General features: G+C 42.0%; 1 protein-coding gene across 1 annotated transcript in view; it reads right to left on the bottom strand.

The window, feature by feature from the left end:
- Positions 1–4902: 4902 nt before the first annotated feature.
- LOC147711300 (SPARC-like protein 1) overlaps positions 4903–23449 on the bottom strand; it is a 703822-nt gene continuing 685275 nt past the window's right edge. Inside the window, exon 9 of the mRNA XM_086920139.1 lies at positions 4903–5161. Coding sequence (XP_086776265.1) covers positions 5112–5161 — 50 coding nt within the window. The 3' untranslated portion in view covers positions 4903–5111. The remainder of the gene's footprint in view (positions 5162–23449) is intronic.

Raw genomic sequence — 23449 nt, 5'->3', positions numbered from 1 at the left:
CCACATCACTGGAGTCAAGCTATCCATGCTGAAGAAGGCTGATAGCCAGACCCCGGTCCTTGGATGCTTGATTCCAGTCTAGGAAAGACATGGCTTGGTAGTTCGGGCTGGACTGTTCTCATGAGGCACAGGGTCAAGGCTGATTTGCATATAGCCATTGTCTGACCTAGGGTGGTGTGGAGTGCAAAAAAACGATGGATTTATGCCCAGATCTTTGTACTGGGGTGAATGTAAGACACTGTTCTACATTCTGTCCATCAACTGTGTTTTTTGCAATTTTCACCCCGAGTGGGCTGGGTATGCTCAGACGTGAGTCCCAGGCTCTCCACATCACTGGAGTCAAGGTATCCAGGCTGAAGAAGGCTGATAGCCAGAAAACGGTCCTTGGATGCTTGATTCCGGTCGAGGAAAGTCATGGCTTGGTAGTTCGGGCTGGAATGTTCCCATGAGGCACAGGGTCAAGGCTGATTTGCAGATAGCCATTGTCTGACCTAGGGTGGTGTGGAATGCAAAAAAACGATGGATTTAGGCCCAGATCTTTGTACTGGGGTGAATGTAAGACATTGTTCTGCATTATGTCCATCAACTGTGTTTTTTGCAATTTTCACCCAGAGTGGGCTGGGTATGCTCAGACGTGAGTCCCAGGCTCTCCACATCACTGGAGTCAAGCTATACAGGCTGAAGAAGGCTGATAGCCAGAAACCGGTCCTTGGATGCTTGATTCCGGTCTAGGAAAGACATGGCTTGGTAGTTCGGGCTGGACTGTTCCCATGAGGCACAGGGTCAAGGCTGGTTTGCATATAGCCATTGTCTGACCTAGGGTGGTGTGGAGTGCAAAAAACAATGGATTTAGGCCCAGATCTTTGTACTGGGGTGAATGTAAGACATTGTTCTGCATTCTGTCCATAAATGTAAATGTAAATTGATACTTGTATAGCGCACTACTCACCCGCAAGGGTCTCAAGGCGCTTGTACGAATACCGCTGTGGAACCCATCCTGGCTTTCCCTGTGAGGCGTCCACTCCTGGGCACCCCCAAGGTAGAGGCCAGGCATCCTTAGCATTGTGGGGGCCGTTGTGGAGATTAAGCAAGCTACATCAACTGTGTTTTTTTCAAGTTTCACCCCGAGTGGGCTGGGTATGCTCAGACGTGAGTCCCAGGCTCTCCACATCACTGGAGTCAATCTATCCAGGCTGAAGAAGGCTGATAGCCAGAAACCGGTCCTTGGATGCTTAATTCCGGTCTAGGAAAGACATGGCTTGGTAGTTCGGGCTGGACTGTTACCATGAGGCACAGGGTCGAGGCTGATTTGCATATAGCCATTGTCTGACCTAGAGTGGTGTGTAGTGCAAGAAAACGATGGATTTAGGCCCAGATCTTTGTACTGGGGTGAATGTAAGACATTGTTCTGCATTCTGTCCATCAACTGTGTTTTTTGCAGCTGCAATGGCTGACCTATACATGTTCACTGTCCTATATGCCATACCTTTCGCAAACATGTCTGATTAAAAGAATTAGTACATGAACCACATCTACTTAAACCGGATCATGATCCCTTTCCACACACCAGCATGGCCATTTACTCAATGCCAATCTATACGCCCTCTTTGTTCCTAAAGCCCAAGATTCCTCAATAAGTCTCAAAGCCTCTGACGAAAACCCTGGCTTCCTCTGAGTTCTCCTGAAAATGTTAATGTCAACAGACTTAGTTGCCCTACACTAATCAGATTGTGCATCTTTCCCTGATTACCCATTAAACTTTCCTGAACTATCTGAAGTAATTCTGGAATGTCCACACTCATTTTCAACATTATTGGATATCACTCTTGAGATCTCAATAGAAGAGTGACTACCAGAACTGTCTCACTCCATCTGCGAATCATCCCTGTCACTTGTCCAATCATTGCGAATAGATGACACAAATAAAGTTAAAGCCCTCTCAAATCCTGAAGAAAAGTATATATCCCTGAGGAGCTGGGTCTGGTCACCAGCTAAAAAATCTGTCCACCTGAGCATTCAGTCTGTTCAGAAACAGTTCTACCTGGAATGGTCCACACAACCTGTTAAGTTCCCAGAAAGATTTCCTCTCCAAACATTCAGTCACTTGAATCATGAAAGGTCCTTAGAAATGAATCTCCTGCTGTGTTCTTCAACCCTGGAATCTGCTCTGATTGAACACTCTGATCTCTTTCCAAACAATATTCCCAAAACATTTTTGCCAAATTTGCAGGCCCTATGAACGTGATCCCCCAACCTGCTCACATGGCTTATCACTGACACATTTTCCATCCTGAACAAAACTGAACACCTGACAGTTTCATCCACAAAACACATTATAGCAAAAGAACCTGTTGACAATTCTAAACAATTTATATGCTGACTTTTTTCCTGATCTGCCCAATGCCCATGCCGTTCTTGACAATCCACAACTTGCACCCCAACCTTCCAAGCTCGCATTTGATTCTATAATCAAATTTGGATTTTTGCTATAAATCACAAGCCCATTCCAGACTTTCATGTTCCTTAACCACGTTGTCAATTCCTTCCTTGCTTCCAAAGTTGAAAAAAACATTTGAAAAATACCTCAATTCACTCCTTATGTTTTCACCTTCAATCTCTTTAAGGTCTAATACTGCAAGGGACATGGAAAAGAGTCTGAATTGTACATGACTATCCCCATTATGGGGGGCTATTATCTTCAACAAAATATGATACAACTCAAGGATCCTCCTTATCTCTCTCCTTATTATTTTAAACTTGCCTTTTAGTAATCTCAAAATTCCATCCACTGTATCTACCACAAAACCAAGAAATTGAGTCTGCTGACCCGACATTAATTCTGACTTCTTCCCCTTTACCACAGACCGAAAATCTTCCATTAACTTTACTGCCATGTCAGTGTGAGCCTTCAACATCTCTCTTTCTTAATCCATAAAAAATATGCCATCATATGATTCCAATACCTCTCTCTCTCAGATAGGATGTATCCAGACAAAGAACCTTTGTGAAGCACCAAGGTGCTGACAAGAGCCCGTACAATAGACACACACACTTTCAAACCTTCTCTTTCCAATAAAATCTTATGAATCCCTGATGACCCTCCCAAATTGGAACTGTCAGGTAAGCATCTTTAAGATACAACTTGGTCATCCAATCTCCCTTCAGCAAAACATCTCTTAATAAATGCATATCTTCCTTCTTAAAGTGGTGGTAAACCACCCAATTGTTTAGCTCCCTCAAGTTTATTAGTGGTCTCATTCCTTTGTTCTTCTTTCCCCTCAGAAATATATTGTTTATGAATCCTTTTATTTGATCATTTTCCTACACAACTGTCCCTTTTTAAATCAAATCCATAACCTCTAAATCTATCAACCTCATCTGCTCTGTTGAGAAAACCAATCTATTTGGAAGTCCTAGTTGAACTTGTTCTTCAACAAACTCTAGCCAAAATCCACAAACAGTTTCTAAAACCCAAGGATCCTTCATTATCTGGATGTACTTCTGATAAAACTGGGCAAGTCTGCCACCCAATTTTAAGGGGATAACAAAAAGGTCTACACTGACCTGAAGATCATCTGGCCAGCCTCTCACCAAGGGTACTTCCTTCCTGAGCTCTCTGTGTCTGTGGGTAAAAACTTCACACTTTGATAGGTATGTTGGCCCTAAAAGGTTCTAATTCCTCTGGAAAAGGAGCCTCTGGTAATGTATCGTCCTCTGTGGGGAACCAACCCCTCATCATCCTGACCACTCAAAAATACGATCACTAAACACTTGCTTAATATACCTTTGTGATTTCTGTAAGTAAAAAAATGCTCTGATAATTCTTGACAAATCTTTGATAAAGGCATCGCTAAAAAACAAACCATTTGCAGAAGGCCCTTCCTCCTTATTGGCCAGATCTACCAATTTAGGGTCGATTTTAAGCAAAATGCTTTTCTTTCTTTCATTAGAAAGGGCGGTTATGCATTGCCTAATATGCATACCGCTCGTTGGATCCATTGGCATAATTCTTCTGCATTAATCCTTTTGTTATAGATATATGCCTTTCTGTAAAAAGATTTTAGTCGGTGGACCCACAACCTCCAACAACCTGTACTGATATGATCTCAGATCCTTATCAAGACCTTTTCTTGGGTCTTGGCCACCCTTACCTATAAATGCCAGGATTTTTGTATCTAACTCTATTTCCAATAGAAGCCGAAAGCATTCTGAATGCCTTCTGAGTCAAACGTCCTTGGGAATCCCCTGTCTGACCCAATAGTGAACGTATTCTACCATGTGCTCTGTAGGTGACCTCTCAGTAGAGAGAGGATGCTAAATAAGTAAAGGATCAAACATGTGCTGTCCCCAAAGGATCAGTCAGGATATCATTATTCATAACCATGTCGTGTTCTTTAGGGAACCTGTTACTTTGGTCGATGTCATTTGAATCTAAGTTAGATGAGCAACTTATATCTATCTCTGAACTTCAGTTGGAATCATCACAAATAACGGTTTGTGCTCATGAATCTTTAACTTTATCTATTTTCCTTTCTCTGGGCCTTTCTTGCTCACCATGTGTGCCCTTGGCACCATTCTGTTCTGTATCATATGGACTTAGTTTGCAGCCGAAATGACCCCCTCACCAAAGGAAGCAGCCAATTTACACATGGGCCTCTCAGTCAAACACCCATGAATCTAGACTGTTCCACAGTTGAGGTGGCCCACTTCCCAGATATTGTAAATAATTATCAATTTGTGAATCTTCCTCAACACACTTCATCAAGTATAATCATGAAGTTAACACAAAAACAGATCAGTTACTGCAACCGGCAGACAAATGAAACCACGCCGACACTCAGGAACGTATCTGAGTGAGCAGCAGCAATAAAAGAAGGATGAGGACTGGTTACAAGGTGCTTTATTATCTTTGCAATGTTTCTGTGTTCTACATTGTTTTTGCTTTGAAGTGGCTGTTGGCAGCTATAAAGGAGTTACTACAAAATAATGGCCTCCGGGTGTTGACATAAAATTAAATATTGTCTCGGGCAGCAGCAAGGTGGCATGATGTCTCATGGCCAGCTGGAAAGAACTGATACAGGGACACTGTCTATATGCTCATCTACAGCTCCTCATTGGTTTCCTTCTTCATGGCAGATCCTGCTTGACTCCATTTTCACAGCTATAAAGAGGTAAAAAAATCAATATTAGCATAGGTAACTTTGTTGCATGTAAAATAATCTGAAGTCAGTTTGTTTAGAGAGACACATTTAGCCAGTTAGCTTGCCACCCTGCCTACTTCTGTGACCCTGATCTGTTGATTAGAAACCTGACACCGACTTTCTGTCCACTGCAGTCAATTCTCAGGCTCGACTGATGTCTCTCAAAGATGTCTTCATCACGCTATAAGCATTCTGTAAGAAAGTGGATTACTAGTTCAGAGAATTGAGAGACGCACTCAGGTAATAAACACAATCCTTGGCAGAGCGAATCACAAAAGTCAACGACTAAACCTGTGCATAATCCTCTGGTAGCTTGGCACAATAGCATTCAGGATTGACCTAGAGGCAATTTGCAAAGTATTTATGCAGCACTTAAACAGTAATAAAGTGAAAACACAACACAAGAAAATTCCCAAGCCAATTTAGGTAAATAGAGTAAATTTAAAACAAATAAAATGACACCAAAATAATAAAAATGTAACCAGTAGAACCAAGTTTACTAATTTTTTTAAGTTTCCGTTGAAAATATCAAAAAAATGCACAAAGTGTCAATCACTGTCATCTGGTCACACTGGACCTGGTCAAAGTCACAAATTAAGGTCCACCAAAAATGAGTGCAGGTGGAGCACAGAGACCAGGTTTGTCCTGGTGAAAAGTTTAGCTTCTCAGACAGTCCAAGTCTAAATGAAAAATCTCAGCCTGTGCTTTGTGTTGGTGGGATCCGCAAGGTGATAATTATGGGTGTGAAAATAAGGTAACGTCCGAAGCTTCAAGATGGCAGGACACAGGAACGGTCACTGTTGATGCAAAGACCAGGTCGCCATTGGGGTTCTGCATTGGCAGGAGATGTGGGCGGTCGTTCTTGATGTAAAGAGTCTGCTCACAGTAGCGTAGAGCCCACAACGTCTGAATATTCACCGGTAGTTCAGTCATTGAAGTTTTGAAGTTGGACACTCCGAACCCAGCCAATGGTCCAGGACCTGGGGCACCTTTTGGGGATCTTGACTTGCTACACCAGAGGCCAGCAGCAGGGCTCAGGGAGGGCTCAGTTGGTTATGGTCAACTGGCAGTTACAGGCAAGACCTTTGGAACCTTGCTGTGTCACTGTAGCTCAAACAAGAGGTCAGTCCACTGACCCTTGGAATTGCTTCTGGGGATCAAAGGCAAGCAGACGTAGTCTTCCTTCTTCATACAGAAGGGCAGGTGTCAGGTCTAAGACATACCCTAATATATTGTTGGGTCTTGTAGTCAACTTCATATTTCATTTTATCACTACACCGATGTAGGTACTACTAATAGTTTGCAGTGTTACACAACATCTTAAATAAAAAAAACAACATACATGCACCTGAACTCTATTATGGAGGCCGTATGAAGCAGACAAAGGTATTTTCTACAGGAGCAAAAGTGAAAATACAATTATCTTTGCTGATGGTCTTCACAGCGGCACTTCTTTAGTGACATTCCACTTGTGGTCATATCTTTAACGTAGAATAAGTAAACTTGAAGATCAACAACCTTGCTTCACAACCTGCTCTAGGATGTCACTTGTTGGGGCTGATAGTTTGTTATGGAGCCTAAGAACCATGGGGCATATTACCAAGCAATAGCGATAATTATCGCTATTGCTTGGTTAGAGACAAAAATTTACCGCTGAGCTGCAGCGATATTTACCGCAAATAAACCTTGGTATTACCAAGGTTTATCGCAAATGCGATAAAAATCGCCGCAATGCATGAATATCGCTGAAAGGTCAGCGATATTCATGCATTACCGAGCTAATGCTCTTAGCCATGTTATCCACCTCCCATTGGATAACATGGCTAAGAACTGCTCAGGGCAGGTGTTAGCTTTTGGAGATATTCGCGCTTAGCGCGAATATCTCCAAAAGTTGGTAATAGGAGATAGCGATGTTAGCGACTGTTTCCAGTCTCTAACATCTTGGCACGCCCACTTTGCATGTCATTAGTGATAAATATCACTGACATGCAAAGTGGGGCCCAAGATGGTCGCTATCTCCTACTAGCTGTCGCTAACTGGTGTTAGCGACAGCTAGGTAATAGGGAGATAATTTTATCTCCGCTTTCTTGGCTTTTAAAGCCAAAAAAGCGGAGATAAACCCCCTTGATAATATGCCCCCAGATGTACTATCATTCACTTTGGCGCATCGCAAATTGTGTTGAATTGGGACTCGCAATTTGCAACTCGCAAAAGTGAATGTACCACAGTGTCTCAGACACTGTTTACGATTACCAATGGGGTCGTAAATTGTATGCTTCATTAATATTCATGAGGAAAGGTAAATTTGCGATCCCATTGGGAATGGTTAGCACTCGCAGGGATGATGGCCTGTTGGGGTTATCAGACCACCATGTTTTTGACTGCCTCCTTAAATAAAGCAGTTTTTTTTAATGCACCCTGTTTTTTTTTTTAAAGAAAACAGGATGCATTTAAAAAAGAAAAATTAAACTTTTCTGTTGCATTTTTTAAGGGCAGGCAGTGGTCCCTGGGACACAACTGCTTTAGGGTTGCTTGAGCACCTTGTCTATGTAGACATATTAAAATACAGCAGGGTGAACATTGTTGGATCTAGACATTGATATGATATTACAAGGAAACATTACCTTTACAGATCCATGAAAACTGCCTTTGAAAAGGAAAATAAATTGAAAAGGGGTCTATGTTTATTAGCCTTTGTTGAACTGAAACACAAGTGCCCTATACAAGTTGTAAAACAGTAGTATGCTAGAAAAGAACAGGAAAATGTATCCACATTATTGCTTCAGTTGTAGGTGGAACAGCATCTGCTTTTCAGAATGGTCTGTGCATTAGCAAGCCAAAAATGGTTGATGTTGATATTTAATAGCCAATTATCACTTAAATATAAAGATTATTTATAATATTATAATCAGAGCCACAGCAATTATGCGATTGTGAGGCCACTGCGACTTTCACATTATTATAGATTCGTCTCGTTTGCCACATGATCCATCATCTACCGCATAATCTGCAGATTTTAACAAAAAGAAATTGTTTCTAGCTCAAATGGTTCAAAAGTTAATAAAACTGCAACAACATATGTGGGTTGCTGTGCGGTGGCAGGTCCTTTGCAAAGCTGGACTGATCATCTTTCTGTTGCCTAAAAGCTATATTTGAGTTTTAAACTGGTACTGGTACTAATGAGGTGCAACCAATGCCCATACAGTGTTACCAAGTTTAATAAAGATTTAATTTTATTATAAAATGTGCCGGCCTATGCCGCATAATTTGCCTTTTCTTGCTGCATAATTTGCTCAACCCGGCCACATAATTTAGCACTATCCTGCTGCGTAGTTGCAGTGACCCTGATTATTATTTGTAGTAGTGGTAGCAGATCTAGTAGCAGCTATACTAGTAGTAGTAGTAGTAGTAGACGAAGTAATATGAGAGCTATTGATAGTAATATTATTATCAACTTTATTGTTTGTATTATTATTATTATCGGTAGTATTCAGTGTAATATCAGTACAAATAGTATTATTAGCAATATAGTATTTGCTACCACCATTTTGCTGTTTGGAATGGGTGTTTTTATTATCCATCTCAATGGTACTCATTGCAACCCATCAACGTCCAAAACACTTCACTGTGATTGCTCTTTGTGATATCTGAAATATGTCTGGAATAACTTGCTCCTAAGGTTCTCTGATAACACAAAGATAGGTACACGGAATTAAACCATTTACTATGGCACAAAAATCCATTGCCCCAACCACATTCCAAATTTCCAGAACTTTCTGATTTCACTATGTATTCTAACATTGTGAACTGATAATATCAAGTGAAAAGCTGTAACAGACTTCATTTTATTGTTGTTACTCCTCTTGAGTACCTCTAAGTGTTTCCAGTATGTTTGTGGATCACTTGATCCGAGGTAGGTTGTGTAGTTGACATGGTTTCAATACTAAAATCCTGTGCTTGACAAATTGGGTCAGTGTATCCTGAGAACTAGCAGCGTTTACATCATTTCTGCTGGTGGGATTTCTATGTACATGTTACTACTTACCTACTATATATGACTGGTTGCATTTGTAAATTAATGGATAGTTGTCTAAATCTGTCTTGACTGCCAACTGTTGCCAGACCTTATGTGAGCAATAGAAAATATGCATTCAGAAGCTGTGCTGAGAGATGGGCTTTGACTGCACCCTAATGTTGAGTGCATTGTGTGTGCCATTTGAATGGGCAGAAGATGTGTTTTACCAATGAAAAGCGAATGCTTGTATTGCACATTTTTCCTTCTAGGAAAGCGTATGCACCATACAGCAGGGCTGTATTGGCCAAGGTGCAAATTCAAAGATCAAAGCAATAGACCTGTTTTATTTATTATTTAAAGTTACAATAATTGCAGTATGCTTGTTATATTTATGGTGAAAGGCACATGTCAATAGGCATCTAAGGGTGTATTGTTTTTTACTGAATTGATGCCTATAGAGACATATTTTGTAATATGGAATCTCACAGATTACTGTGGTAAGTAAGTAAGTAAGTAAATGTTTTACATAGCGCAGAAATGCTGAGGCGTCTTGGTGCTTGCGTCCAATGAGTAGGCCAGAACATCTACCTAATATAGATGGTAAAAATCCAGGTTTTTGGCAATTTCCCAGGATGTGTCTTATTTGATTGGAGTCTCAAAGAAAAAGTCATGGTATTCCAGAGCTTACAAGCTAGGAAGGAGAAACTTCAACCTCAAAAAGAACAGATGATGGATGGAATGCTGAACAATGCAAACATGCACCCCCAGTCAACAGATCTGGGTTTAATCCATTGTTTTATTGCCCACTATGTCACCCCAGTTTGGACCCAGCCATCTGCAAATCAGTCTTGACCTTGCACTTCATGGGAACAGTCCAGCCCAACCTGCCAAGCCAGGTCCTCCCTGGAACGGCAGACAAGGTTCCGACTTATGAAATGTTTGCCAAAAGTCCCAGCTGAAATGATATTTGTGAGGACAATGTAAGAAATTAGCTGCTTCGCTACATGGGCCTAACTTGAGAATATAACACCCACTCCTCCTACTAAGGGTCAATATCTAAAAAGCTATCTAAAAAGCCAGCAGACAAATCTAAAAACCTTTTAAAACTACTTTTAAAAGTATCTAAAAGTGGGCTTCCCAATAAAATATATATTAACAGTCTTAAAAGTTATCATATTATTTGTGATCCCAAGCGCTCAGAAAGCCATGGTGCCTAGAAAAAAAAACAGTGTGGTACATTTTCTTTTGAAAAGAGACCCAATTGTTCCTGCATAGAAAAGGCCAATCCTTTATGTGTTCTGAGTGGTAGAAACAACTTTGCTGTTGTCCGCATCCGCAGACGTTCCCAGAGGTGCACCCCATAGCATGTTTATGGAGCACAGGTGATTTCCTCCAGTTCCAACAGCAGCCGCTGAGGGAGGTGTTGTATTCCACAAGTTTTCTGCAGAGCTGATGTTCACATCATTAGGAGCTGAAGCATCCCAGGTTGCAATCATCATCAATGGAATATGCTGGGGACAGCAACACTCATGGGCCTTTAAGGGCTCCAGCAGTACTTCAGTGTCTGGTGGCGCAACCAATTCTGATCTGAGACATATATCCAGGATGCATGCATAGCTGTAAAGCAAGCAGGGGCAGACAGGTTGTATGCAGTTAAGCAAGACCAGCCTGACTGAGAAAAACTAATGCTCATTTGGTTCTTGAAGCTGAGGTGTGCCAAAGCAGTGTATCATACGCTCACGACAACGCAGCAATAGTAGTGCTGTCTTCATTCCGAGTTGAACTGGGATGTTCACTGTGGAGGAGATAGAAATAAAATCAGTATTCCCTTCACAAGTAGCAGGACAAGCTGGAGCCCTCCAAAAATGCTTCCCAACACAGAGTGTATGAAAGATGGTATAACTCCGAATATCCTCTGAAAAGTGCTAATCAAACCAGAACGGATACATATAAAAAAGTACGCTATTCCTTCTGTATCAGACATATTTAAGAAACAATGGACTAGCTCCCCAAAATGCAGTGGTAAGTTAGTGTGGAGTAGTGTGTGTATCTCAGACGAGGACCTTGCAACCTGGAGATTTACCATCTCTTTGGCAGAAGTTAAGGCCACATCCTTCTGTAAAAGCATGACTTTTAGTTTGCTTAGGGAGTCCAACTATATGTTGGAAACAATTATTGAAGGCCATAGAGCTGCCTCCCTAACTGTGCCAGCAGATGGAAACAGTACTTGTGTAGAACAAGTGACTATGGAATTATCCATCACGAGATAAGAGTTGCCCTCTTCCATTGCACAGCAACCTTGATCATTCAGAATCAAATAGCTCCCATTCAAAAGCAGCCTGAATACAGAATGAATCACAGCAGCTGGGAAATCCTTCAGATAACAAGACAAGGTTGCCATTGGAGCTTTGCATGCCCCATGAAGAGAAATATCCTTGCAAACCAAGGAGCCGCTTAAGGCCTCTCACAGTCGGAGTCACTAAGAAAACTATCTGTGACCCCATTTCTGCATCTAAACCGAAACGGTAATTCCCAAAACTTGTGCACATATCCTTCCCCGAGCGCTTCATATCTGCCTACCTGTTGGTATTGGAGACAATATTGGAATTGAAAGGTCGTGACCGGTAGGGTGATATACCTATAGATTATCGAGTCAGTGGTTGGTGTTTCAGCCAAAGTGAAAGGTAATTGTTCTAATTTCCTAAGTGCAACATGGTATATTTTGCATCCCTACGTGCCATTGTTATCTGTCTTTCTGTTAGATCATATGTTAAAAACAGATTCATACTTTTGACATAATATCATGGAACATGGCCAGAACGTAATGTCTGTAATATTTAGCTCAGTACTACTATTGGCCGTAATTGTGACTGTCCATATTGTAAGATAGACATGTCTTGTATTATGTCAATTGTGGAAGACACTTTTTTGCCCAGTGAATATATTCTAGATGATAAAGTGGTTATACAATTGCCAACCATAGCCAAAGCCTTTTCTAAATTAACACTATCAATCTTAAGCAATCTCTCAGCAGTTTTCTGTTGAGAAATCTTCCACAGCTCTTTGAGTATTTCAAACAAAAATCGCTTTTGACGCAGGTTCCATGGAACTAGTAAAAAACCCATGGGATCCATCTCATTCGAAAGAAGGGACAAGCTTGTTTCACATGGGAACATGGGAAAGTTTTGAGGTTTCTAGCTAATCTTTGCATAGCTTCCCAAGTCTATATGGTATCACCACCCTGAGTGTTCTGGCTGTACATATCGTTGATCAGGCCTATCGATCCTACACCCTTCAGTGTTACAGAAGAATCTAGATTGACACCCGTTTGTGTTCACAGGCCAAACCAACCAACCCTTCCAATCCAGTTCTCATGAATTGAAAGAACAATTTTGTGTCATGGTTTCTAGTGTATCGTCACTAAAGTGTGTAATGTGCTGCCAATTCTCAAAATGAGAGAATGATACATAGTGCGTTAAAATCTTTTGTTTTGACTATACCCATACAAGACGTTTATTGCACTATTTTGTTCAGGAACATATTTGATGTGGTATGAGGCATACTCTAAATAATGCCAATCCTTTGTCCCCCAGATAGACTGTGTGTCTATTGTGTCTTTTCAAAAGTCAAAACCCTGAATAGACAGTTGGGAAATAAAGGAAGCAGAGTATATCAGTTTGGTGTTTGTTAGCATATTTTTCTTTGAGGGTGTAGGTGCAAGCCTATAATAATATGAGGCTGGGTCTGATGTTTCAAAACCTGAAAAATCAGCAATCTTCTGTGCAAAGGTCTTTTAGCTACCTTTTGGCGGTGTTGGGTAGTGTTCCAAATGTGTGTAATTATAAACAGCGTGTGGGATACTGGCTTTATGTAAATAATGGTTACCATAATGCTGGTAACAGAACATGTCCCCAAAATTACTCACATCCTCATATAATTCATCATTTGAAAATGCAGCAGATTGCTCTGAATTTGAAAGCAAATTATACGCAGTTTCAATGTCCCAATCATCAGAGAAGGTACTAGAGGTGTTGATGTAATTTAAAGAAATTTTGAACAAATACGGAATTTTCAAAGTTCAGTAGGACCATGTACATTATACAACACCCTGTCCCATACAATTCCTTCAGGAAATGGAACCCCAGTACTGTTCATCAGGGACAAGTCTCTTAGTTCACGGTGTGATGATGCATGCGGTTTAAGAATCAAGTTCACCAGTTGTGCTGTGGAGCGTTCTGGGTGAAAGTGTCCATTTAGAAGTAGGAAAAAGACAGTCACTATACCAATCCAAAGTACCAGGAAAAGTAAGACAATTGTAATCCATAGATGTAGCCAGCGAGCAATGATGTAAGTATCTTTCAGCCAAAGATAGAAAGCATAAACTTGAATCTTGAAAGGGAGAGGTGGTGTTGGCAGCACAGGTTCACTTGGATCTGATGAGAAATCATCGTAATGGACGAAAAGGGCAGATGCCGTCCGGTCTAATCCGGGCAGCTCAGCAGGTTTTGTAGAACTGGGAGAATGTTCACTCAGCGCTACCACCCCCACATAATCCATCAGGTTCTGGCAAGCTATTGTGACTTCTGCCACGCTGCCCATTCCCCTTTGAGAAGCAGGGTCCTCAGTATCCTGGACATGTCTAACGTTAATCTTGGATACCTTCTTCTTTTTAAATTGAGGTTTTGAAGTCTTCTGTTTATCTTCATGTTTAATGATGTAGTCCAAAGTGTGATGTGCTTCCCTTTTTGGCTTAAATTGCTCTTCTGATCTGTAGTCTGATCGATCACCTCTCTCAGATCGCTTTTCAGATGTCTCCTGAAAGGTACGAGATGAAGGTGTATCAGTATCCTGATACCTATCAGGCTTTCTAATATTTTCACAATTTCATAAATTGTATTTGTGTTCGGTGTATTCCTATTGAGGAGAAACACCCCATGATTATGTTTATTTTTTTGTTTATTATTCAATTTCTTGCTTGAGTAATCGGGTCCTTGCTTAAAGTTATCTCTTTCAGATCTACTCTTAACTATTGGTGTCAAAGGTTTGGCTCCCAGATTATCTCTGCCCAGAGAGGCATATGTATCTTCAATAATCTTAGGTAATAACTGCTCCAGCTGTGCAGGAGTGAATTCCTTAGTTTTTTTTTAAATGCACTGTTTCCCTCGAGATCAGTGTCCCTCCAGGGCACTCTAGGAAATCATTCAATAATTTGTTCAAAAAAGGTAGTAAAGATTCTCTTGTAAGGTTCATATCATTCTTTGTTTATTATTTTAGTTGTAAATTCATCACATTATTGTTTTCATAATGTTCAGGCAAGCTAATATTTTTTGCTCGAGCACTCTTGCGAACACAAGCGATGGCAACTCAGCCAATCGGAGCGCGGAAGACATTACTCTCGTCACATGACATCCCATACCCATTTAGAGCACGACATCCAAACGCACGAACATCGTCAGAATTTTGAAGTTTTCGAATTTATGAGCGCGGAACTTAAAATTGTCTTTCACTTTGCGGTAAGCCACAATTTTTGTAATGGAGAATAAAGGTCCTTTTGGACATAACTGCGAATATACCACTGCTTTGACCCGCTTACTTAACTTAGTCTTAACTTCTCTTGCAGCCTCGTAGCAACCCGCCCAAAGAACAAGATTCACATTTGAATCAGGTTAGAATCGCTATACAGCAAACGCTGCATATTTTTCACAGTTAAGACGGAAGCACGAGTACACGATCGGTACCGCTACTAAACCCTCACAGCCCCATTCCTATAGTTTAACGAATTGTTGACACTTTCAGTACACGCATTGTATTACTTCAGTGCCACCCCCGTGATTTATTCACCCCCACAGTCCGACATGCATGACGAAAACACGTGTTATACACGATGCTTTACTCTGAAATCTCCCCCCCTCACCCTTATGCATGATAACAAATGTGTTATACTTTGATTAACTTGTTTTCCACATGTATTTTGAATGAACATTTGACTTGATATTGTACTTCGTCAATTTCAGAAAACTACACAGCCCCTGAGGAAGGGCAAAGCCCAAAATGCATTGAGCCAACGGGCCACTTGCCTGAACATTATGAAAACAATAATGTGATGAATGTACAACTAAAATAATAAACAAAGAATGATATCAACCTTACAAGAGAATCTTTACTACCTGTTTTGAACAAATTATTGAATGATTTCCTAGAGTGCCTTGGAGAGACACTGATCTCGAGGGAAACAGTGCAATTCAAAGTATCGTTTCTCCCCAAGTACAGGGGGAGTTACTCCACAGGCACCACCCACCCATATAGACATTGACTATACCTTATACCGGTGTGCGTCTCCTACAAGCCGCTTTGGACCAAATAATGCAGGAGTGAATTCCCTCAGGTGTTGGCGTGTAGCCACCACTGCTGCCTCCCCTCTTATGTTATTCAACATAATGGAAGATACCTGGGAACATTTCCCATCAGTTTAATTCCCAGATCTAAGGCAGGCTCTGCCCTGTACTCAGACTGAATCGGTTTCAGTACATCTGGTATGACTGCTATTGAAGGGGTACCATGTGTTCTGGTGTATATGGCAGCGATGATTGTACCCCAGGTGGCACAATTTTCTAACTGGGGAGCCATCCCCATCCGCAAAGACATTTTCTGTATTCTATGTTTTTCCTGTGGCCACGTATGGGGAAAACCGGCTTCAAGCTATGCTGTTTTTTGTGCTATTCAGAAAAGGATTTGCTCCGGCTGGTGAGAACCTTTCCCATAATGGCGTTTAGTGTTTGAGGGCAAATGCCTGCAGTAGGTGTGTGTGCTTGTATAGCCTGAGCAGCCCACATAGGTTGAACTGTCAATGTTCTCATTACGTATTGTGTTAGATTCCTGTACATTTTTACTATATCTCTGTAAAGTCTGTGTATTCCTGCTGATGTTAAAGCAGCAATGTCAGGATGCAGTGTGTATGATGCTAAGACCTGCCAAGTTGCTTCTTCTCTGCTGTGCGGACCAAGTCTCAGATGGTCTGTGGTATGGGTTAGGGTTTGGTTAAACCAATTAATATGCTCTTAGTAAGTTAATGGTACTTCTAAGTCCACGTATGGGAAATACTCATCAGGTGGTTCATCTTCAATGTATTCAAGAAATATCCTTGTGTGTGCATTTACAGGCCAGAATATAACCCAAGAATAGAAAACATCTATTCTTAATGCTTTGTGTGCCTCAACCACTAAGGTAACTTCACCATCCGTTGCCAGGAGGCTGTGCTGTAATAATTTCATGGTAACCGCCTGTCTGCAATTTTCTGAAATATTCATTCCAATTAACTGTTCTCCAACATCCTCATCTAGTTGTTTGCCCATTGTTAAAGCAGTAATATTTAGCCACTTTGTTATAGAGATATGGTGTGCACAGTGTGGGAACCTTTTATCCTCCAAGCTTGAATAACCTACAGCCAATACATAGGGTATGCCTACTCAGCTGAGGCAGATTTGTTTCCCTTCCCACTACAGACGTCTCCGCTTAAAATGTTAGTAGAGGTCTATTAGAAAGCAAGACTGAACTACTCAAATTGTACCATAAACTAAGAGCCTAACAAACTGTGGCGCCATGTCATGTAGTTTCTACAAATCTGTAGGAACTGCACCTGGATGGGACAACATTTTCTAAGGGTTTAGTGTCAAGACTAATTCCAGACACCCCCGCAGGATATGTTGGCCTGTAGACCAGCTAGTTTACAGTGCCAATGTAAGCCCCCTTAACTTACCAGGGAGCGAATAGTTTCTGGCAACCACTGAACATGACAACCCTGACCCTCAACGATCACAGAAACAGTACAGTACCTTTCGCCTAGTTCCCCATTCTTACTTATTCTCAGAGAAATATACAGAGAATAAACAGTGGGACTTTTTCAATAATATTTATTGAACCAACGTTATTCTTGCATAAAAAAATAAGTTGTGCAGTAATGATTAGTAGTCATAAGCAGATAAATATAATTACAGGCACCTACAGCGTAAATAGTAGATATAGTGCTACTGTAGTGCTAAAACAATGTATATATACAGGCATGTAAAGAAGACAGTAATCTAGCATACTCCTACTATGCAGACCCTGCTCTAAGAGTACCTAGAGTGTGTGCAAGAATCCCACCAAGAGAGAATCCAACCCCATTACCTGATGTGATAGAGTGAAGGACCCCCTTCTTGGTCACAAACTAGACACTGCTCTCGAGATGCCAGACCACTGCATGGTGATTTCACAGCATGTAAAGATCCTCGGTGTCAGCGGGAGTGCCTCCTCTACTAATCTATTGGGATGCACATCTTTTATAATATAAAGCAGCCTTGCGATGAACGCATACATCAGTTACGTTGTGGATATATAATTAGCCCTGTCACCCTGTGGAGGGAGATAGTGATGACATTTGTTTGTAGTTTAAAACGAGACCTTGTATATGATGTTCACGACGTTGTGATAATGTTGGGCGAAGCTACATGTAAAAACTAGATTAGTTATGGAGAAACTAATCCAATATTGTTGTGCGTGCAAATGTGTGCCAAAGGTCGCAGATGAAATGTCATTTGTGATGACAATGTAAAAAATTAGCTGCTTCGCTACATGGGCCTAACTCGAGAATATAACACAGCCAGGCTAGCTTGAATCCAGTGGCCCAGTGAGCAAGGGATCCATGTCTTGGCATAATTTTCCCACTTAGGACAACAAAAGCAAAAAGAACAGATGAAGGATGGAATGCTGAGCAATGCAAACACTCAACCCCAATCAACAGATCTGGGTTTAATCCATTGTTTTTTTGCTCAGCACACCACCCCAGTTAGGACCCAGCCATATGCAAATCAGTCTTGACCCTGCTCCTCATGGGACGACGTCAACCCGATCAGGCAAGCGAGGTCCTTCATCGACCTTAAACAAGCATCCTAAGACCTGTTTCAGGTATCACCCCTCATCAGCCAGGCTAGGTTGAATCTAGTAGAGCAGTGACCCCGGGACCCACCAATGGCAGCATACAGTACGGGTGTAATAAATTGGGGTATAAGTTGAGGAGGGCTGAGTACTCATCTCAAATAATAACTTCAATCCTTTTCAAGGTCATCCACTAAACCTACTAAATTAGCTAAGCTCAAACACTGGTAGCTATAGCACTGAGAACAGAAGCTTAATTCAGAAACATACTTTAAAGGATATTGATGAGAATAATCAAATAAGTAGAACATGAGTATGGATTTTTAAAGTTTTTTTACAACTGCAAACATCTGGTTGCACTTCACCTGGACAAGGTTGCGTTTTAAGGTTGACCACAATGGAGTGTGGGTCAGATACAAGGAATAGGATTATGCCAGTCAGAAAAAATAACCTTAAAACAAAAAGTCTTCATCAGGGCAAAGCAGCAGGCTGTGGCTGAAGCTGGTCTCGAAGACAATGGGAGCCAAACTCTGAGGTTTTGGTGAAAACGTTGTAGAAGGCAGGAAAGCTCTGAACAGGAAAAGTTTTGTTTTCATACCCAAACAGCCCTTAAAGTCGATTGGATACATACTCTGGCATGGTCTGGTGAAAGTTTCTATGTTCAGACTAAGGAACTTTTCTGGAACTCAGATGAGGTTTTGAGGGATCTTAAAACTTACCTGTTCTTACATTAATAGATTTTCTTGACGTTACTCTAGGTTTGGTGCATCTGCCTCTCCCACTTACTCTAGCGCGGGGACGCACCGATAAGGCGTTACCAGGCGCTTTATACATTTCTTTATTATTATTATTATTATTTCCTCAGTGGCGCAAAGCAGCAGGCTCTGCTGAAGAGGGTGTGGCGTGGTTGGTTGCAGGCAAATGGATTTCCTGCTGAATTGGATTTGCTGCTGCAGAGAAGAATATAGCATGAGCTGCAGCACAGTAAATGGTAGGCAAAAAGTGTCTAATATCCAGCGTACAGCATGCGTTAGAAGCATACAGTCCAGGCACGGACTGGTCATTCCGGGCACCCGGCAATCCCCCGGTAGGCTGGATGGGGTGGGGGCCAATTTTGTAATAGGGGGCCTGTTCTGTTGTTGGGGCCGATTTGGACTGACCGTGACTCGTGAGTCACGGTCGGTCCAGATCGGCCCCAACAACAGAACACAGTGCTTACGCCTGTCTGACTAAGGCTTGGTGTGAGCAGGACAAGGATTCTCTGCTACGGTGCTCCGATACGAGTACAGGCATACTACTAGGCTATTATGACCAGCCAAACCCCCCTACTCATTATAACTTACACCTGATCTGTCATGCTGCGCACGTCTACAACATCATCATGGTCGGGTGACGTGACGTGACTCTGAGGCGAGGTCGAGGCAGGCATTCAGAGGCCAGAGGGAGACAGTCAGGAACAGGGAAAGAGAATGGCACCCGTGCTTTAATTTCCCCTGTCTGCAGGTGAGTGCTATTTGTTCCTGGCCGTGGCCAGATATGATGTATGGGTGACTGCTGACAGTGGTGGCGCTGTCTGGGGCAGGTGGCCCGTTGCACCTGGGCCGGGGCCAGAATCAAAAGCAAAAGGGCCAGGGCCTAAGGAAGGGGCATGGAGGGCCTAGGCCCTGGCCCGGTTCAGCAGAGCAGTGACTTAAGTTTGTTGTTATGTCACTTGTTGCAGGGAGTGATGTGGTGGCTGGGCTGGCCTACTTCTCACCCTCTCTTTCCTCCTTTCGTTTATTTGTTTCACTGGAAAACGGATCCTAAAACGGAAAATACTTTTGCTGCAAATGTCTTTTTCTGACTTAATTTTATTCCAAAGTACAGCCTCAGGAGTGAGAGAAATAAAAGGTTCAACAATGAAAAAGAAATAAATAACTAAATAAAGCAAGACAGTATTCACAAAGGGGCCAGATTGATTTTATTCACATCCAGGCACATTAGCGCCACTATACAGAGTTTGCCAGTGAAGTGCTACTTTTGTTTTATATTTTCTTTGAACAGCAGTATTCCTTCAATGAGGAAGTGCAAGACTCCTGGAGATACTGCAATGCCGGATTGATGGGTGGATTGGAAAACAAAATGCGTACCGCGGCTCGGTGGTCATGGATGTGGTCTTTTTAATCCATACTGCTTGCATTTTGTAAGGCTATACGCAATGGACATTGAAGCAGGTCCCTACCAGGTGCTGTAGTCATGTCCTCAACTCTTCAGGCACAATCACACACTGATTTCTGAATAGTGAGTGTAAATGCTTTAAGTTATCCATGTTGTTCCAGCTTACATTTTACAACATGCTTTACTTAATCTTGCATTCCCCACCTACGGGTGTTTGCTTTTTTCCGGATGTTGTTCCGTTTTTAGGCAGCATATATTGCTCTTGTCTAGTACCTAATTTGAACAGAGTCACATCCAGGTATTTATAGTGAGGCACAGTTAGGTTGTAGATGAAGGCAGTACGAGTTTCTCTCAGTGGGGCAGTATGGTGTTCAGTGGGGGAGAGGATGTGGCAGTATGGTCAGAGCTTGTGCATTTAGAACTGAGGAAACAGGTTCAGCCTTCATGACCAGTCTCCCAGACCACTCTCCTGAGGGAGCACATTCCCATGCTAGGCCTAAGAAGGCCCCGCAAGGCCATAGAAGCCCGGTGTCTTAGCACCAGCAGGTTTACACTAGTGGGGCAAGTGTGGATTAACCTTGGAGGCCTGTCCACCACAATCCATACTGAAGTTCACCTCTAGTCTTGCGGGCAGGCTTATGAAGCAGCACACCCTAGAGCAACAGTGACTCTGTCACTAAGGTCACAGGACCCTTGAGAAGTGCCAGTTCTAGGGCGGTGCGACCAGTGTGTTTGCACCGGGCGCTGACTTTGGGTGGCAAGTATATTATGGTTTTAAAAGTGCTTGCTGCCTCCCTCCTGGCCTCCAGCAATTTTTGGCAACAATTGAAATGTTATCATAACTACGTTGATTAATGTTCTTCCTAGAGAGAGATCTGAGTTTTGTCTAGTGGAAGTTTTGGTTCATGGAAATGTTGCTCAGAAAGTTAATGCACCTACTGCAAAGAACATGTACTATGCAGATCACAAAGTGCAAATAATGTAAATTGGTCAGGGGGTTACTGATTTTGAAAGACAGATCTTTGGTTGCTTGTAGTTTAGAAGTTAAAATCCTAACATAGAACAGTGATCTATTGTCATCTAAGAGCTGCAAACAAACTGCAAGGTACAAATTAGAGCATTACCTTTTTTTCCCCCAGTCTTTGATTATCCTAATGTTGCAAAAAGTGTTCATTTGGATAGAAATCAATTCTGATTATTAAAGAGAACCCCAAACAATGGTGTTTTGTTTTAAATTCTGAATTTGTATTTGTCCAGAAAAATCAATATGAAACTATTCTGCCCACTAGTATAGTTGGCATGTGACTTCTACACCTTTTAGTCCTTTGTCTTATGTACCATTTCCTATACAGTGATTTACACATGTATAATTGATTGCCTCTGTGTAGTCTGTGTGATGTAAAGTGCTCTGAAAGCCTACACTGGATTGAGTGGCGCTGTAAATCAAATTAAATGCATCTGAGAGAGAGTATGCTTATGGAGACTTGAGGGGCACTGTTAAAGGGTGGAATTGAGGGACTCTGTGGCGGAGGTGGTCATTGGTGGGCACCAACAAACACTGTTGTACAGGGCACCTCCAGCCCTAAAGCTGGCCCTGCCCTTGAGGCCAGCCTGCCTCACCCATTGGTATCGCTATTGGCCTTGTTTCAGCAGTAGTAGCTGGAACTCACCAGTGATTGGCAATACAGGATTTGCACTCACACTAAACTAAGTTCACAAACTTCACATTCTCTCTGCTTCATGCACAAGCACTTTTAAGATGTGCTGGCTGTTTTTGGGGCACTGGAATTATGCAGCAAAAAAGGACAAAATTCCACTGGAGTGTAGACTAAATTATGCAGCAAATAAAGGCTGCAACTTAATCCAGTATATTTTCTGACACTTTATTAGTTTTACATTTTTACACATGCTAACATTCTCTGAAAGGATTTCGCCTTATTAGTGCCAGTGTAACATACAAAAAAAGCAGTCAACCTTTGCAAAGGGCCGTCCACTTCGTAGCAGCACAACTCACATTTTTTAGTAACTTTTGATCCCTTTGAGCTAAAAAAAAATAATAGTTAAAATTGTCAGATAATGTAGCAGATTATGTGGCAACTATGTCGGAGTCATAATTATATAGAAAACATTTGCAAACTAGGATATTTTTCCCATTCATGTTTGAACTGCTCTTGTGGAAAAAGGGAGAAGTGCTGATAACAGAATCTCCATGGATCACAGACAAACGGCTTATGCTTCCACTTTTAAGCGTATATGGGACATTCTGTGATTGGAAATAGGTCTGTATACATATCTATGTGCATGTGCACAGTGTGGATGATAGTAACATTGTGAAAGGGCTGAGTGGTGCTTTAATTAGAAGAGTGATGTAAAGTCATATGTAGACAAAACAAGGTGCCCGCCCAGGTCGAGAAGGGAGAAATCCACCCCCCCCCCATTAACCTACACCCCGATTGTCAGACTTACATAGTGGTGCTTACCGGGGTCCCACAGCAGAAGGTGGGCAAATATGAGTCGTACGACGAACTCAAAAACAAAACTATGTTCTGGTTACAGAAAACATACCTTTGCCTAGTTCATTTGATGGGCAGGACCTTCATGTTAGACTGGCCAGTTGGGTAGGAAATAGGACTAAGGACACGTTGGGTGATTGCATCTTGGTTAATTTCAGGGATGTTAGGGTAGCAAGGTTTATCTGTAACCAACAATGTAGCCAAGATAGCAAAGGAATTAGCACTCATGATCTTAGCTACTTCCATTCTTACCCAGTAACTCCACAAAATGTTAACTACCATACCTGGGGGGGGGGGGGGCAGGGTTTTACTCCCATGACCTTCACTCACTCAGGTCTTACTTCCCATTCAGAGGCCTTGGACCCAACAGGTCGGGGTGGGGTTGTTGAATTGGCTTTCATACCCCTGACAAGAAGGTACCTGTTGTAGCCGACACGTCTGGGTGCTGTAAGGTGTTTGAGCATGGTGCATTACATGGGCCTCTTTATCTCCCCGAGTTCCCTCCCTCACCTTTCTTAAGACCCGTGAACAAGCTTGCACTTGTTTGTTCCCAACCTGAGAGTAATTGTAGGCTGGTTGTGTCTGAAGGTATTCCACTCGAGACCAGACCCCGGCCTAGAATGTCCACGACGCTGTCTCCAATAGAGCAA

This window comes from Lissotriton vulgaris, chromosome 5 (genome assembly GCF_964263255.1).
Source record: "Lissotriton vulgaris chromosome 5, aLisVul1.2, whole genome shotgun sequence".
In the NCBI taxonomy this organism is placed as follows: Eukaryota; Metazoa; Chordata; class Amphibia; order Caudata; family Salamandridae; genus Lissotriton; species Lissotriton vulgaris.
This window is presented reverse-complemented; position numbering and strand designations above follow the sequence as displayed.